Source organism: Carassius carassius, chromosome 13 (assembly GCF_963082965.1).
Source record: "Carassius carassius chromosome 13, fCarCar2.1, whole genome shotgun sequence".
Classification (NCBI taxonomy): Eukaryota; Metazoa; Chordata; class Actinopteri; order Cypriniformes; family Cyprinidae; genus Carassius; species Carassius carassius.
In genome coordinates this window covers 27,488,079-27,505,404 of record NC_081767.1, presented here as the reverse complement: position 1 = coordinate 27,505,404, position 17,326 = coordinate 27,488,079, and the positions used below count along the sequence as shown (strand labels likewise).

At 37.2% G+C, this 17,326-nt stretch overlaps 1 protein-coding gene across 1 annotated transcript in view; it reads left to right on the top strand.

Annotated features, from left to right (window-relative positions):
- cdh13 (cadherin 13, H-cadherin (heart)) overlaps nucleotides 1-17,326 on the top strand; it is a 353,836-nt gene that overhangs the window by 92,745 nt on the left and 243,765 nt on the right. Inside the window, exon 2 of the mRNA XM_059565191.1 lies at nucleotides 12,301-12,421. Within this exon, the coding sequence (XP_059421174.1) occupies nucleotides 12,301-12,421 (121 nt within the window). The remainder of the gene's footprint in view (nucleotides 1-12,300; nucleotides 12,422-17,326) is intronic.

Genomic DNA, 17,326 nt, shown 5'->3' with positions numbered 1-17,326 from the left:
AGTTAATGATATTGAGAAGCGGTTCTTCGGCTACAGGTAACAGCTCTTTTAGTAATTTAGTGGGTACAGGATCTAATAAACATGTTGTTGGTTTAGATACAGTGATAAGTTTATTTAGCTCTTCCTGTCCTATATTTGTAAAGCACTGCAGTTTATCTTTGGGTGCGATGGATGAAACTGAAGTGTTAGACGCTGTAGAATCTACATTCGCTATTGTAATTCTAATGTTATCTATTTTATCAGTGAAGAAATTCATAAAGTCATTACTATTTAATGTTGGTGGAATATTTGAATCAGGTGGCGTCTGGTAATTTGTTAATTTAGCCACTGTGCTAAATAAAAACCTTGGATTGTTTTGGTTATTTTCAATGAGTTTGTGGATATGCTCTGCCCTAGCAGTTTTTAGAGCCTGTCTATACCTGGACATACTGTTTTTCCATGCAATTTTAAAAACTTCCAAGTTAGTTTTTCTCCATTTGCGTTCAAGACTACGAGTTACTTTCTTGAGAGAGTGAGTATTACTGTTATACCATGGCACAGTACGTTTTTCTCTAACCTTTTTTAATTTGATGGGGGCAACAGCTTCTAATGTATTAGAGAAAATAGTGCCCATGTTGTCAGTAATTTCGTCTAATTCATGTGTATTTTTGGGTACAAATAGCAGTTGAGATAGATCAGGCAGGTTATTTGCGAATCTGTCTTTGGTGGCTGGAACAATAGTTCTGCCCAGACGGTAATGCAGAGACATATAGTTAATATCAGTTATACGCAGCATGCACGATACAAGGAAATGGTCTGTAATATCATCACTTTGGGGTACAATATCTATAGCAGTAAGATCGATTCCATGCGATATAATTAGATCTAGTGTATGATTAAAACGATGAGTGGGCCCGGTGACATTTTGCTTGACTCCAAAGGAGTTTATTAGGTCAGTAAACGCAAGTCCTAATGTATCATTTGCATTATCAACGTGAATATTAAAATCTCCCATGATTAGCGCCTTATCAACTGTAACTAGAAGGTCTGAGAGGAAATCTGCAAATTCTTTTAGGAATTCTGTATACGGCCCTGGTGGTCTATACACAGTAGCCAGAGCAAGAGACACATTAGATTTCTTTTGCATGTCTGACAGTGTAACATTTAGCAGAAGTATTTCAAAAGAGTTAAACCTGTATCCTGTTTTCTGGGTAACATTGAGAATATCACTATATATTGTTGCAACACCTCCGCCACGACCAGTATGACGGGGTTCATGCTTATAACAGTAGTTTGGTGGAGTAGACTCATTTAGACCAAAATAATCATTTGGTTTTAGCCAGGTTTCAGTCAAGCAGAGTACATCAAAACTATTTTCTGTGATCATTTCATTTACAATAACTGCTTTGGGTGTGAGTGATCTAATATTTATGAGCCCAAACTTTAAAAATTGTTTTTGTTCATTTACTTTACATTTTTCTGGTTTAATTACGATAAGATTTTTTCTAGATCCTACATTATATTTTGACCTCACTATTCGGGGAACAGACACAGTCTTAATAGTTTTTACAGCACAAGTACTTTTATCATTTAAGCGGGTGGAACAAAAGTCATCATAATAGTTATTAGAGAATTGTCTTACTAGTCACATGGAGCGAAGTCTCCTGGAGATGTTGTCAGAGAGCAGCTCCGCTCCGATTCTGCTGGGGTGTAATCCATCAGCGCGAAACAGCCTAGGACGCTCCCAGAAAAGATTCCAGTTATTAACAAATAGCAGTTTCTGTTCTTTACACCATGACAACAACCATTCATTTAAAGCAAAAAGTCTACTGAACCTTTCGTGTCCTCATCGATACGTGGGTAGTGGTCCAGACACGACGATCATCGCCGCGGGCGTCATGCTGCGAACCGTCTCGATCAGGCTGCTGAAGTCCCTCTTCAGCGTCTCCGTCTGCCGCAGCGTGGTGTCGTTAACCCCGGCGTGAAGCACGACCGCTCTGGGGCTCTCGTCGACCTTCAGGATCGCGGGTATCTGCGCAGAAACATCGAGAACACGAGCACCAGGCAAACAATGAGTGTGCACTTTACCTTCGGCTAACGTAGCACTTACGTGTCGGACGATGGAGTCTCCGATGATCACAGCGTCGCGTCCTGTCTCGCGGAGGGGAGCGAAGCGGTTCCGGATGGAGATGTCGAAGGCAGGAGGGGGAGAAGTCGTCGCCCGGGACCCGGCTCGCGTCCTCCGCTGTGGATGCACCCAGGGTCCGTGGTGTCCCGGCGTCGCAGTGAAGGACATCTGGGAAGATCGCGTCCTGGGTGCACCGGGCCTGTGCAGAGAAACACACGGAGTAGACGTGGTGGGACTGTTAGCAGATCGCTGTATACTTACCCCGGACTTGTGAGCGTCAGCCCGGGATGATTCCAGCGTGGCTCTCCGCTCTCTCAGCTGGGCCTGCCTCACCTCCAGGTCGCGAATCTGCTTTCCCACGGCCTCGAGCTCGAGCTGCACAGAGTGGAGACATTCATCCGCCATTAAAGCAAGTAACAGCGAGTACAGCAGTGGTAATGTGTGTGAATAGAGTATTAGTAATGTAAGCGCAGTTAGCTGCAACCACGCCGCTGATGCTAACGGGCTAAAAGCTAATAGCGGACCCGGGAGATCAAAATAAAACTAGTGATAGCGAGGCGCTCTGATTGTTTTTGTTGTAGAATACAATAGAGGATATATTCACACGTTATATAAACGGAAACGATGATGTAAGTCAATGTAAACAGATTCACTGCTTTTCGGTGGAAAACTTCATAAATTCATACTTGATATACTAATAGTCATTCAGATCAGACCATGGCAATGCTAATAATAATAATAATAATAAAAAAAAATAAAAATAATAATAATAATATATATATATATATATATATATATATATATATATATATATATATATATACAGTATATTATATATTAGTATATTAGTTTAGTCGTTATATTAAAATTGCTTCAGTAAAACTTTAGTTATTGAACACCCTGTTTAAAAAGCCAAAGATTAACATAAATTGTTTAATGTAGATATTAATATTTAATTGTAAACAACATTTATTTATAGTAATATTTAACTTTTTTAAATAGTGTGTTCAATATATGTTTTTCAGTGGGATAAAAACTGGAACCTAAAATAGTGTTAGTGTTTGGACATATGTAGGTCCATTTTGGCTTATGCTTAAAGCATTAAGGATATGTAATGCTTTATTTCATTAGTGGCCATTCCATTACAAAATGGAATTACATAAAATGTTATTTTGTCAAAGTAATGCTTAAAAAGGTGTTTGGTTGTTGGTTAAAATGAATGAGTAGCCCTATGAAGTGACATAAGTGAAATAGGAAAGCCATTCCAGAAGAACAAGTTATTAGGTTTTGATTTAAGATTTTGAAGACAAACCATTTTTGTCTTATAACCTGAACCAATGAATTGCAATAAGAAAGGAATGTGTGTTGTGGAAGTAAATGGGGTCCATTTTTACTTCATGTTGACCTAAGCAATTCAGAGTTAACTTCACTAATATGTCTTTGCCCTTTTATGCCGCTATAGTCGAAATATGAAAGATTTTCTTAGTCTGTATTAATTTTGTTCTGACTTATTGAAGTTGAACGATGACTTTAATGGGCTAATTAATTAAAGATGTGATTCTCTGAGCAGCATTAATGGAGATGATCTATAAAGAATGAATAGCCTATTCTACCATCTTTATGGCTGCGTGATAATACTGTTGGTATCAGTTTGTTCTCATTTAGGAGTTAAAGACAGAAGGTTTAACTTGAACGCTAGAAGATGGGAGGATGCACTTAAAGCTGTTAGCTTTCAGCAGAGGAATGTAGTGAAATATCGATCTGATACTTGCCGTATATGTGATTGTTGCTTTTCTATCACATTATAAAGCCGATGAACTTTATTCACTTCTCCGACATCTTTAATTAAGAGAAAAATCTGAGAGGCACAAAAATAATCAGTGAGTTTATGAGCTTCTATAAGTGCTATCAATTGTGTAGAATGCAACACGACCACAGTAAGATAGTCTTTACGTTTTCCCATCTGCAGTCTGTCAAGTGATTCTAATGTTTGTAATGAATTAAACTTCCTAATCGTCGGGAAGAAGGAGGCGGGAACCGGCGGACAATCAAACAACATTTTAATAAAGCAAAATAAACACAAAACAGCGCACCACCCCCTCACGGACGACTGGTGCGCGCAAATAAAAACCAAAACACAACTAAAAGCCCAGGCCTGGTCCTCTCTCGTCCTTCACTGTCGTCGCTCCAGTTTTATATCCTTCCATCTCCTCCGTGGGCCTCGAGACCGGCGGGTCGAACAGGTGTAGTTCATCTCCAATCACTCCACCGGCCTCGCTCCCATGTCCCTCGGCCCCGCTCCACTCGCCACATACCCCAATCGCCCCTCGCAGGCCGGGGGGTACTCCCGAGACTGCGCTCTACTCCCCCCCCTCCCTCCGGGGGGGGGGGCGCTCACGGGGACCTGCGGGAACCTGGGGGTAGGACAGACGAGGCGAGAGAAAAGGAGATGGAAGGAGGAGCGACAGAGACGAGAGAGGGGAGAGAGGAGAAAAAAAAAAAAAAATCCGGTTCCCAGACGCACCGCTGTTCGGCCCTCCACCAGCTGGGCGATCTCCTCCGCGGTGCCTGGCGGTGGCACTGGACGGCCCTCGGCGGACGGCACGACACTCCTCCGCCGCCCGGTGGACGGCGACGGCTCCTCCGGTTTTGGGCAGCCGGCAGGAGTCCCCCGTTCCCTGCTCCTCCCCGTTCCGGCGGATGGCAGCAGGCTCCGGCCACCTGGCGAACGGCGCAGACTCCTCCGCTCCCTCACGGACGGCAGCCGCCCCTCCCTATCGTGGGCGGCCGGTAGCGAGCTCGCCCGTCCCCGGCAACTCGCTCCAGCCCACCGCCTCGAGTGTCCACACTCCTCGCCTGCTCGTTGGCACCGCGGATTCACCACAGCGGCGAGGGATCTTCAGCAGCGCGTCCCTCCTTCTCCCGGGTTTCGGCACCACTGTAATGAATTAAACTTCCTAATCGTCAGGAAGAAGGAGGCGGGAACCGGCGGACAATCAAACAACATTTTAATAAAGCAAAATAAACACAAAACAGCGCACCAGCCCCTCACGGACGACTGGTGCGCGCAAATAAAAACCAAAACACAACTAAAAGCCCAGGCCTGGTCCTCTCTCGTCCTTCACTGTCGTCGCTCCAGTTTTATATCCTTCCATCTCCTCCGTGGGCCTCGAGACCGGCGGGTCGAACAGGTGTAGTTCATCTCCAATCACTCCACCGGCCTCGCTCCCATGTCCCTCGGCCCCGCCCCACTTGCCACAATGTTCTTGCAGCTTTTGTTTTTGTTTCTCAACTGTTATATTAACTTTAAAACCCTTCAATGGAAATCCACTCTCCCATTATACCACATATGGTGTACGACTGAATTTTCTAATGACCCTTTGCAAACTAGGTTGTACTATAGGCAGCTGTAAAACACTTATAGAATGGGACATTACAATTGCTTTGGGTTACAACAGCATCTGAATGAAAATGACTCTTAGTACTTGTGGCCTGTGTGTTATGGCTATGTTCTCATCTCTCGCTTTTATCCTCCACTAGTTTTGGGGTTAGAAGGGCTAATGAGTAGATTACATCCCATGGAGAAGGATTACAGTGCTTTAGAGCTGCTAACTATTGCTTTACAGTGCTGTAGTTGCAGGAAAATATGTTGGTTCCAGACTTTCTATGGGAAGAATTAATCCAGACATTAGGGGTAAGCTTAGATTCGATGCCTTAGACGCTGACGTCATTGATGAAGCCAAAAGAATCCAGGTATCAAGCACTGCAGGATTCATGAATTACTTGCACAAATTAAGGCATCTGCCTAGAAAAAGTGCTAAAGCTAACAAACTAGAGAGTTTTGTCACATACTCGCCCAGGCTCAGTGTTAATGGAGTTGCAAAGTAAGGCACACGTTTAGATCTTCAGTATCACTCAGGGCTTTATAGCGCAGTTTATGAGCAGAGACGGAGGATAGGTTTGAACTCTGTTTCCCCTCAGTGAAGTAAAACAAAAAGCTAGACTCTCTCAGGAAGAGCTGAGTGAACCATAACCTCTATATCTCAAATGAGTCTCATAAAGCCACCTCAAAGAAATGCCACTCATCAGTTTGGAAGTTTTTCTCTCTTTTTCATGCTTTATTCCTCTTGTCTCTTGTCACACATCTTTGTTTATAACAAACACAACCCTTGCTGCTACATTTTTAGCATTTTCCTAAAACTTAAAGGGACCGTTCACCTAGAATTGTCATTTCTGTCATTATTTACTCACCTCAAGTCGTTCTAAACCTGTGTGACTTGTAGGGATATATTTAACACTGTTTTTGTGTGTTACAAAAAACGGTGACAGACGCTTTCAAGCTTCAAAAAGGCTGCAAAAGCACCATTAAAGTATCATAAAGTGGCCCATACGACTTTGCGTGCTATATTCAGTGTTTTCCAAATGAAAGCTCTGTATTAGAAACCAACTGAAATTTAGGTCTGGAAATGTGTGCCTTTAATTAATCGTTAATTAATTAAATTAATTAAATAAATAAATGAAATTAATTAATTTCAATTAATCGATTAATTCATTTAACAAAACCAGACTTAATGATTAGTTTACAAATCCGACTGATCAGGTTGAAGTGATTGTAATGTTCCAACTGCTTTTTATGTTCTTCAGTAGTTATGTTAACACATGTACAGTACGCAGAATTAATTATCCTAATGACTCTCAGTGATTTATTAATGAATCGGACTGATCTGGTTCACTATTAACTGGTTCAATCAATAGTTAACTCACTGATTTAAAGGAATATTCTGTAATTTATGCACATCTGTATTTCTGTCCTTATGGAAGCATGCATGGCTTATGTCGTATGGGTTCCTGATATCAGAATGCTTAAAATATATTTTTCTTACACTTTATAGTGCTTTGTATGCTTTTTCAAAGGCTTGAAGCTTCCGTCGCGATTATTTGCATGGAAAACCCTCTTAAATATCTTCCCACAGCTTTGGAACGACATGAGGGTGAGTGCATGCTGACAGAATTTAATTGTTGAGTGAACTATCCATTTATTCCCCCCCTTTGTCGTTCAAAAGCAGTAAGACCTAAAAGAAAAGCTCAGACTTCTAAAAGCACAATTAAATGTTTTTCTCTCCGGAACAGTAGGGAACATTGTCATTTCCTAACCCCTGTCCCCTCGATCACAGCCCACCAGAGTCATCTTCTCTTGTTTTGTTTAATAAGGAAATCATGCTGACTGAAATTATTAGAAACTAATGAAGTCTCCACACACCTGTATCACAGAAATGAACCGATAAGGTGACCAACATGACTAGCAATCAATTACGCTGTCCAGTTCAGACAGAGGAAAAGACAAGAAAGAAGGTATAAATTGAGGCAAGGCAGCATGTGGTGTAATATTTTTTTACACTCTTACAGAAATTGATGTGATTTACTGTTTTTATTCTTTCTAGTCATAAATCATTATTTTATCACTAATTTAATTTAAATGTTGTTTCTTACTGAATTTTCAAAAATTAAACCATAAATTATTTATGTTTAGAAACAATGTGTTGTACTCATACAATTATATCACATAAATATTTTTCTCACACAGCATAAATGGATATTTGCACATGAAAATATGACGTTATATTTTAGAAATGGTGTCCCATTTAAGAGATCATCATATTTATGTATCCTTGGGTTGAAAAGTTTTAAAATTCCCGTTTTTTAAGTACATTTACCTTAGTTAACAATTAACAAAAATAAATAAAAATAATAAATACATTTCCAGACACAAATAAATCCTATGTGAAGAAGTCCTTAGCACCCTTTTAAATAGTAAAGTTCTGTCAATTTTTGCAGATTTTTGACCCGGGGAGTTTGAAGGACACAGCATAATTAATGTCCAGCCTTTTCTTTTCCTTATCATCTTTATTTCTTTATAATTTTATTCTCTCTTTGTTCGGAGACTGGGCAAACATATGCACAGATGCCCTATGATAATATCTGCTCTGACATTTTTTTGTCTGGATGGATGTTCAAATGATGTTCACCATGCTGATTGAAGAAATTTCTGTCATGCTGTCTTATATGCAATGTTATCCCTGCCCTGCTGAGGCAATTCTAAGAATATTTGCTTCACGTGGCTAAGAAAAGTCGTTGAGTTTCTGAGTAACTAAACTAGCTTCTGTTCTCTTATGAGAAACTCCATTAAGAGAACTCCCGAAGGACTGAAGAAGCAGTGGGTTGAATAGAAACAACCATAAAGAGTGGAGACCTTGTTTGGAAACCGTGCCCTTAACCCCCAGATGTATTTGTCATTAAATTAGAGATAAAGCAGAGAATGCCTTTGTGAGTTTAATAAGAGTCTGTATAGTGCTATCCGAGCATCACTGAGGGGAGTGCCATTTTAGCAGCAAATTAACCTGTAGGACAAGAATGATCGTATTTTTTCCATTTCTGTAAACACAGCACTTTTGTCATATTTGGCTCATTAAATCTAAAAAATAAGCTAAAATAAGCATTTATTTCCCCTCAGAATGCACAGTGCTGAGATTCTCCTTTTTTTTCCCATGTCGTATCCTAGGGGACATGTCAAAGAAAACTCTGTACCCTATTGCTGAGTGTGCGATTGCAAATGGCTGCTTTTTTTTCAGCTGCAGTTTTTCCTTGAAACTCTGAATTGCTGTAATAATAATCTGCTTGTATAATAAGCTCCCTAACGCTGAAGCTCCCTGGCACAAATTCTTCTTTTAAGGGATTTGAAGGTAGTGACAGTGTAAAGCATACAATCTCATATCCAGAATTCTCATCTGAACAAACAGTGAGGTGCAGCAGCTGTTTGAGAGCTGTCCTGTTAATGTTCATTCTCTTTTCCATCTGGCTACTTACAAAGCCATTGGCATCCTATGGTCTCCAACTCCGCAAAGCAAATCAAACCAACACTTTTTTGACTGATCTTCTATAATTGCCTGTGATATAATCTTTAATAACAATTAAAAGAGACCTCAGTAAAATGCAGATTGGCTGAACAAGGCTGAAGTTTGAACAGACATTGAAGTATTGAAGGCGTTTTATTGAATGGACAACACCTTGAATATGTCATTTCTATGCTGAAGAAGGTATAAAAGTATGGTTAGATTATTTGATTGAGTAGTCGTTGCTGTTTTATTCATAGGAACCAGTTAGTGAACAAAGATAGGAAAGGAATATTAATGTGACTGTGAAATAAAAATAGGTCCCACTTATGTAAAAAAAAAATATATATATATATATATATATATATATATATATATATATATATATATATATATATATATATATATATTTTTTTTTTTTTTTTTTTTTCATTTGTGATTTTTTTTTTCTCCAGGATTCATATAGAATTATAGAATAAGAATAAGAATTTATATTTTTAAATTCATAAAATAAGAAATATAAATATTTTATTTTTACATTATAAATGCATTTATGTTCACTTTTGATGTATTTCTTTCTTTAAATTTTTCAGTCTATCATTTACACACACACACACACACACACACACACACACACACACACACACGCGCACACACACACACACACACACACACACACACACACACACACACACACACACACACACACACACACACACACACACACAACCTTACTGATCCCAAGTGTGTATATATATATATATATATATATATATATATATATATATATATATATATATATATAGTTTACATTTTTAGTTTAGTCATAATAATCTGCCGATTCAGTGTTAAAGGTTCTCACATCAGAAGGTGTGAACTTTTTTTTTTTCACTGGGCCCCTCCAACATTTTAGGGTTCAAGTCAAGTCACATTTATTTTTTATAGTGCTCTATACAATACAAATAGTTTCAAATCAGCTTCACATTAGTAAACAGGAAAATAAACAGTGTTAACATACTGTAAAATACACCAGTTACAAAACTGATTCAGTTTTAACTCTACATAAGATAATAGTGTCAATCATCAGTTCAAATTAGTTCAATGTTGTTTCAGTTTAGTTCAATAACAGTCAATGTTGCAAAGTTAATCAATTATGAAATGAGTTCAATTCAGCTTTCAGCTTTACAGAAGAACAGTGAACAATATCTTTAAAACAACTACAAGCTACAAATGTGTCACAGGTCAATGTGGATTCAATTCAGTTCAATAACAGTTTAACAAAGTTAATGTCATTTTCAATCTCATGTTCAATTCAAATTATATTCTCATCTGATGTGTCAGTGCAGTTAATCAGTGCAGTTGATTGCAATTAATCACCTAGGACTGATATGAATCCTATATTGTCTTTTAGGTTGAGCTGGCAATGTGTATGCTAATGCATTATTTTCATTCAAGTTTGAAATAATTGCTTTTTTTAGCTTCAAAGCAGCTGTGTGATTGTGCATATCCTTTCATAAAGAATGATTGTTAAGAATTGTTAAGATTGTTTATTAAATCACAAAGGGAGAAAATGAAGCCAATACCTTCATTGTTCATGAATGGGTTATCTAATCTAAAATATTTACGCATATAGACTATTTATTTAGTGTGTTTCAGACCGCACAGCTGATGATTTATGCTTTGTGTTTCCGATGTATTGAATCTGTGATGATTGTATTCCCAAGGAAGGACCTTTTGAGCGGATCTCTGAAATTCCATCTGTGTGTCTAGAGTTGTTATGTACTGTGTAGAACTGAGAGGAGGAACAGGGCTGTACAGTCAAGATGGCATGTGGGTGTGTCAATGTCAGAAAGAATCCCTGCTTCCCTCCAGCTGAAAGGTTGATTGAGGGAGAGCAAAACATAGGTGTAAAAGAATAATAATGTTGCTGGGAGTAAGAGAGGAAGATGGACAGAAAGGTTGGTGCTGCATGTTTGACTGGCCTTTACAAAAGCGAAAAAGCCATCTTAAAAACCTCTCCATCTACCATAGACCTAAAAGCCACAAAACAGCAATTTACTCAGCATTTTAAAAGCTGGATGATTACCTTTAATTCTTAATGAAGACAAGCTTTGCCTTCCTAAGTTTTGTATACTGTAATCGACTAGGATCATTGTGCTCTTGCTCGCCCGTAAAAGCAGCCTTTAGTCATTATAGGGTCGATGGACTTGTTGATCTACACCAGATTTGGTCTGCACACTTGTTTTAGTCGTAAAGTTGAAGTTGTTTGAACTAAGAACAGGAAAAACAGAGTTTTTTGCTCTTTCAAAAGATTTTATATACAAAGCAAAATTAGGTTGTATAAATCCTTGCATAGAAAACCTTGGCTATATGTTCAGTTCTGAGAATAAATTAAAAGTAAAAAAAAAGTTCACTGAATGTTGCCACTGTGAGAAAAACATGAAATTCTAGTTACATTTGATTAGTGTTGTGGCTAGAGAGAGATTGTATAAGACTGTGGCCGCTTAAAAAGGGGTCAAAACATTGCAAAGACATTCTGCTTTGTATTAAAGTTACATTTTTTTAATCGTATACAGTCTAGAATGATGACACTTTATCTGCAAATGCTAAGAAGAGTTTAAAAAATGTAATCATGTCACATAAGGAAAACAGTTTGAGCTATAAAAGGTTTCGTAACAATATTTATTCTGCTGTGTGAACATTTGATGGCTTTTGAAGCTTAATCTTAGGTTGTTGGGTAAAAGCTAAAATGACATGATGTAGCAGGTGGTTATTTCATTATGGCTCTTAAGGCAGCAGCAATTATAATTCTAGTGCTAAAAAAATGTATGACAATTCAAACTTTAAAAAAATCTTTTTAAAAATGATTTTTTCTTCTTGAAGACTGTTCTTGACTTTTTGGCTCATCAGTAAATTCTAGGAGAAAGGACTGAACTCAAATAATTAAAATGTAGGCTACTCACAGTTTTGATTGAAAAATGTATAAAATACAGTGAAGAATCAACTTAATACAGTGTATAATCTGTGCTATTATTACTTTGATTTCAAATACTATATCTATTAAATGAACATTTATTAAATTAAGAATTTATTTATGTATTTTAGAAGTGTTAACAATTGGTCTTGATTACTTTTGTAGTTGTGGTTGCAGTTTTAATTGGGGTTTCAATTTTAATACAAATCTAAATGCAATTATTTAAGTATTGGTAAAAATAGTATTCTTAAGCAGTTTTATGATCTAAGAAATGTAAAAATTGTCAACTGTGTTCAGTAATTGAATGGAAATCTATCTTTCCATTTCAGGTTGTATGCACTGGATCGCAGGAAGAGGAAGAGAAAGCTGAATGTATACCAGGATTTCAGGAGAAGAAGTACCAGGTGGAGTACAGTGGAGGGTTCCTCAAAGACGTCCCTCTGCTGCAAGGTACGGCAATGATGTAATTATCAGTGAATAAGAAGGTGCAGGTTTGGTAGTGGAATTATTATTTTTTTGGCTTTCTCTTGCCTCCCACTTTCTCTCTTTCACACACCTGGCTGTGTATGCCAGTTGGAGAAAGAACAGTTCTCAGTGGCCAAGGGTAAATGTTGATAGTTCATTATTCTCATCATCATGCACAATACTTCTCTGTTTATAAAAAATAAACATAAAATTAGTGTCCAAACAAAACATCAAAATGATCTGGTGCTCATAAAATATTCTGTATGATTGTGAGAATGTTTACACAGCCTTTGTGATTCCAGTCTCTTCCAGTGGCTGCTGCTTGTAACGGCTGCAGCTGCTTAGAACTTTCTACATAAAAATTCATGTCAAGATTCTGGCAGACGACGCCACCATTCAGACATTTTCTGTCTGCATCATATTTTTCAGAGGCAGTTAGGACAGATTATCAAAAAAAATAAACTTTAGAATGGCCAACAGTTGCAAGACAGGAACGATGACAGCAGAGAAAGGAAAGCAGAAAGTGAGAACTGCTAATAAAGGAGCCGTTTCCACCCAGGTCTCCACATTCACACAATGAAACTCTCCTGAGATCCCCGAGAATCAGAGTGATTAATGAAATTACAGTCTAATTACACATTAAGCATGTACGTCCCCACAGGATACTTGTACACTGCCTTGCATGAAAGAGGCAGCACCATGAGTGTTTTGAGAGCAACAACATATTAATCACATTTTGAGAAAAATTATAAACAATGTGTTGCCTGGTGGAGTTGTAACCCACCCACCCCTCAAGCCTAACATGACAAATGAATAAAAAAAAATAAAAAAAATAAATAAATAAATTCAATCCACTATGTGGTGTTCACCTCCGAGATGTCCAGAGGTCTTGTACTGCATGTGAATAGTAATCAGACAGGGGACCAAACATGCTGCAGAGGTCAGTGCTGCAGTGAGAGCAGGCAGACAGTGGCTTCACTGCAGGATGGAATTTAAGTGTGAGGTACTTGTACATCACTGATGCCCGATTGTGAAAACCTGGCAAGAAGTCATGAGAGAAAGTAGTGGAGGAGTATAGCCAAGCTTGAAATTCATAACCGGTCCACAAAATAGTCAGAATGTGTTGAACTGCTTGAAATTGATGTACTACATTTAAACAGCTAATCCACTTGTCCATCTAACCATCCATCCATTGTTTGTTTGTTTTATTTATTGCTCAATCGTTTGTTCTATCTATTGATTCATCATTTTTACCAATTGATGTATAGACTGATAGTTACACCATTTGTGACTTAGACGTTCACCATAGTAATGTAATAGTAATAGTAAAGTAATGTAAACCATGAAAGTAATAGCCATTATTTACAGTATATTATCATGTTTAATACCTAATAATTTACATTAATCAATGTGAAGAGCAATTTTGAAGAGCATTTAAGGCTGTAAATTCCAGTGTCACCTGAAAGGAATCCTAAAAGATTTGTATTTTAACAGAACAGTGGGAATGATTTATTTGGCTAATCAGGCTCTGTGGGATCTCACGGAGTCTTGCGATGATTGTCAGTCCTCGTTCAAAAAAGCAAAACAACTGTTCCTCTTGATTTTCACAATTCACTGGACCATGTCTCCTCGGAGAGATGCACAGTAATGTCTTCAAGCTTTTCTTCAGCTCCTCTGGGATCAGCAATAATGTCTAGCTGGCACCATTTCGTACTCCAGTGGGATTCTAGCATCTCTGCCAAAGTGCCATTATTTTCCGTCTCTTCTTCCCAAATTGACAGTTATGTCAACAGGTTGCACAGCCAAAAGAGGAAGAATGGGCACCATAGTCTGCCAAGAAAGTAGTGCGGATGCTGCAGTTTGCATGACGATGATTTTTTTTTTTTGTGAATGCTTGTGTTTGTGTGTGCGACTGGGCATGACTGTTGAGTTTGCACAGTCACTGATTTGGAGCCGGGTTGGGAGGAGCCATTGATCCATGTAATTAGAACAGTGAGAGTGGCGGCAGTCCTTACAAAAGATTGTTCCTTTTGATTTTCAATTTACTTAAGCTACAGAACATGATTACACTGACAAAGTACACCACTCAACACCATTACGCTGACAGACAAAGAAATGGAGTGAAAGCACCGTCATCAGGCCAAACATTTAATGAAAAGTAACACTTTTTCCAATAGAAAAATATATATTTTATCACCAATTCAGCAAGCTGGCCAATCTTGCCTGGAGTTTCAATCTTTTTATTCTATTCTATTCGATTGGGAAGGGCGCTGAGGCATTCTGTCATCTAGGGACCCAGCGATCCATGCCCATGGAGACAGAGCTCAGTTCCGCTTTACTGAGTCACCCTGTAACCACTGTGCACTTCTATTACCCTGAATATGCTCCTGTCAGCACAGCACACAGCACAACACACCAGACACACTCACTTATGTGCACAAGTTCGCACACATGTGCAAATAACTTTCCTAGTTAACCAAAACATAAGCAATGGCATTACCATGCATGTTTGCAAAAGCGTGATCATTCAATCAGAGAAGTACACAGTTTATTTGCTGTAAGCTCTATGCTCTTGAAGGTAGTACAGCTGCTACACAAGAAAAACTGGCCAGGACAAACTCATTCATATTTATAGATATTTATATTTAAAGCGTGTGTGTGTGTGTGTGTGTGTGTGTGTGTTTATACACACACACTACTGTTCAGGTGTTTGGGCAAGTGTATTTTTTTGTTTTGTTTTTTGGCGGGGTGGGGTTTTCTCTTATGATCAACAGCAGTAATATTGGTGCTCAAGAAACTTAAAATATATATATATAAATCATAATCATTAAAAATGTATTGTGCTGCTTAATATATTTTTTTTAATTTAAAAGAACATTTATTTGAAAAATAAATCTTTAGAAAGGTCTTTACTACCACTTTTGGTTAGTTAAATGCATCTGTGCTGAATGAAGTTTTTTTCTAAAAAAAATTTGTAAAGGTGTTTTCTCTTAAAATAATTTCTTAAATAAATAAATAAATAAACCTTCAATATTTAAACAAATTAATAATATTAGTAATTAAGGGAAATTAATAAGTATTAATAATAATGAGTAACTAATATTAATTAACAAAAAAACTTACAATATGGTTAGGATTAGAGTTAGGGGTTACATTTTAATTTAAGATGTCCTTGTTACAGTGTAATTATACATTATACACAAGTACGGAGTAATATTAAATAACTACATGCACTTACTATATAGTTAGGGTTAGGATTTGGGTTTGGCTTAGGGTTACTTGCATGTAAGTATGCATATTAATTGTTATGATGATACTAAGTACATGTATGTGTAACAAGAAAAGTGTAAAATAAAGTTACTAATATTATTTTATAAATTATATAATTATAAATATATTAAAGATTCAATTAAGATTTGTGCATATTTAAATTTTTAAAAGCTGAAATTATGCATATTAGTGCCTTTTCAATATAAGAACATGTATGTGAATATTTACAATATTATACAAATATTATACAAATGCTTAATCATATTCACAGTCCAGTAAGAAATTATATTGAAACAGCAGATTCTAGTGTTTTTGAGATTAAGGATTATGAGACAGAAGTATATGTAGGAATCAGTTACAGGGGAACATTGTTAAAATAGCTTAAGCTAAATTCAGTATGGCAGTACTCTTCATTATAGCCATAAAATGAAACCCAAGCGTTCATGTACTGATGTCCAAGTGTGGTTTTAAGTGCATCTTACAGCAGTGAAGAGGTTCTAATGAGAACATTACTGTCTGTATGCTGAATGCATTTGCTGAGTGTGTGTGTGTGTGTGTGTGTGTGTGTGTGTGTGTGTGTGTGTGTGTGTGTGTGTGTGTGTGTGTGTGTGTGTGTGTGAGTTAGTGTTTGCAGGTGTGTGGCTGGTGACTCATCGCTGGTGTCAGAGGCAGTCAGCTGTGCAGGTGACATATGCAGATTTATGTAAATACTCTGCTCTCCTCTCCTCCTGTTTGGCCATGCCTTTTCAGTAATTATGCAGATGGAAGCAGTCTCGAGGTGGTCAATGCTACCCACCTGAGAGTCTTAGGTCAACAAAATTAATTAACTATCAGAAAGACAGCAAACATGCATACAAGTCTAAATGCATATGAGGGAGCTTGGAAATATATATATATATAATACTTTACTACCACTTTTTTAACAACGTAACATCCTTGCAGAATAAAAATACTAATTTCTTTAAAATTAAAAAAATAAAATAGTACTAATCCCAAACATTTGAACAGTTGTGCATATTCTTACAAAAGACTTATATATATTTTTTTACTTTAATTTTTATTTTGGAACATATGGGTGCACAAATGCATTTTTAGACTACAACGTCAAAGAGAAAAATAATAGGAATAATATACCGGTTCAAAAAATTTAATCAGCCATTATTACACTATTCAGTGTCATTCCTTCAAAATATAAGTCTTTTGTAACAATATGCACAACTGTTCAAATGTTTGGGGTTAGTACTATTTTATTTTGTTTTTTTTTTTACATAAATTAGTACTTTTATTCTGCAAGGATGTTACGTTGTTAAAAAACTGGTAGTAAGTACTTATATTGTTACAAAATATTTCCATTTTGAATAAATGTGGTTATATTTAACTTTTTATTCATCAATCACAGATTTAAAAAAAAAAAAAAAAAAGAGGAGCACAACTGTTTCCAAAACTGATAATAAATCAGCATGGATATTAAAATAGAATAGTTATTTAAAATTTCATAATATTTGACCATTTTTTGATTCAGTCAGATTTTTTTAATCAAATAATGCAGCCATGATGAGCATAACAGACATTAAAAATCGTACTGATCGCACACATTTGAACGGCGTGTGTGTATGTATG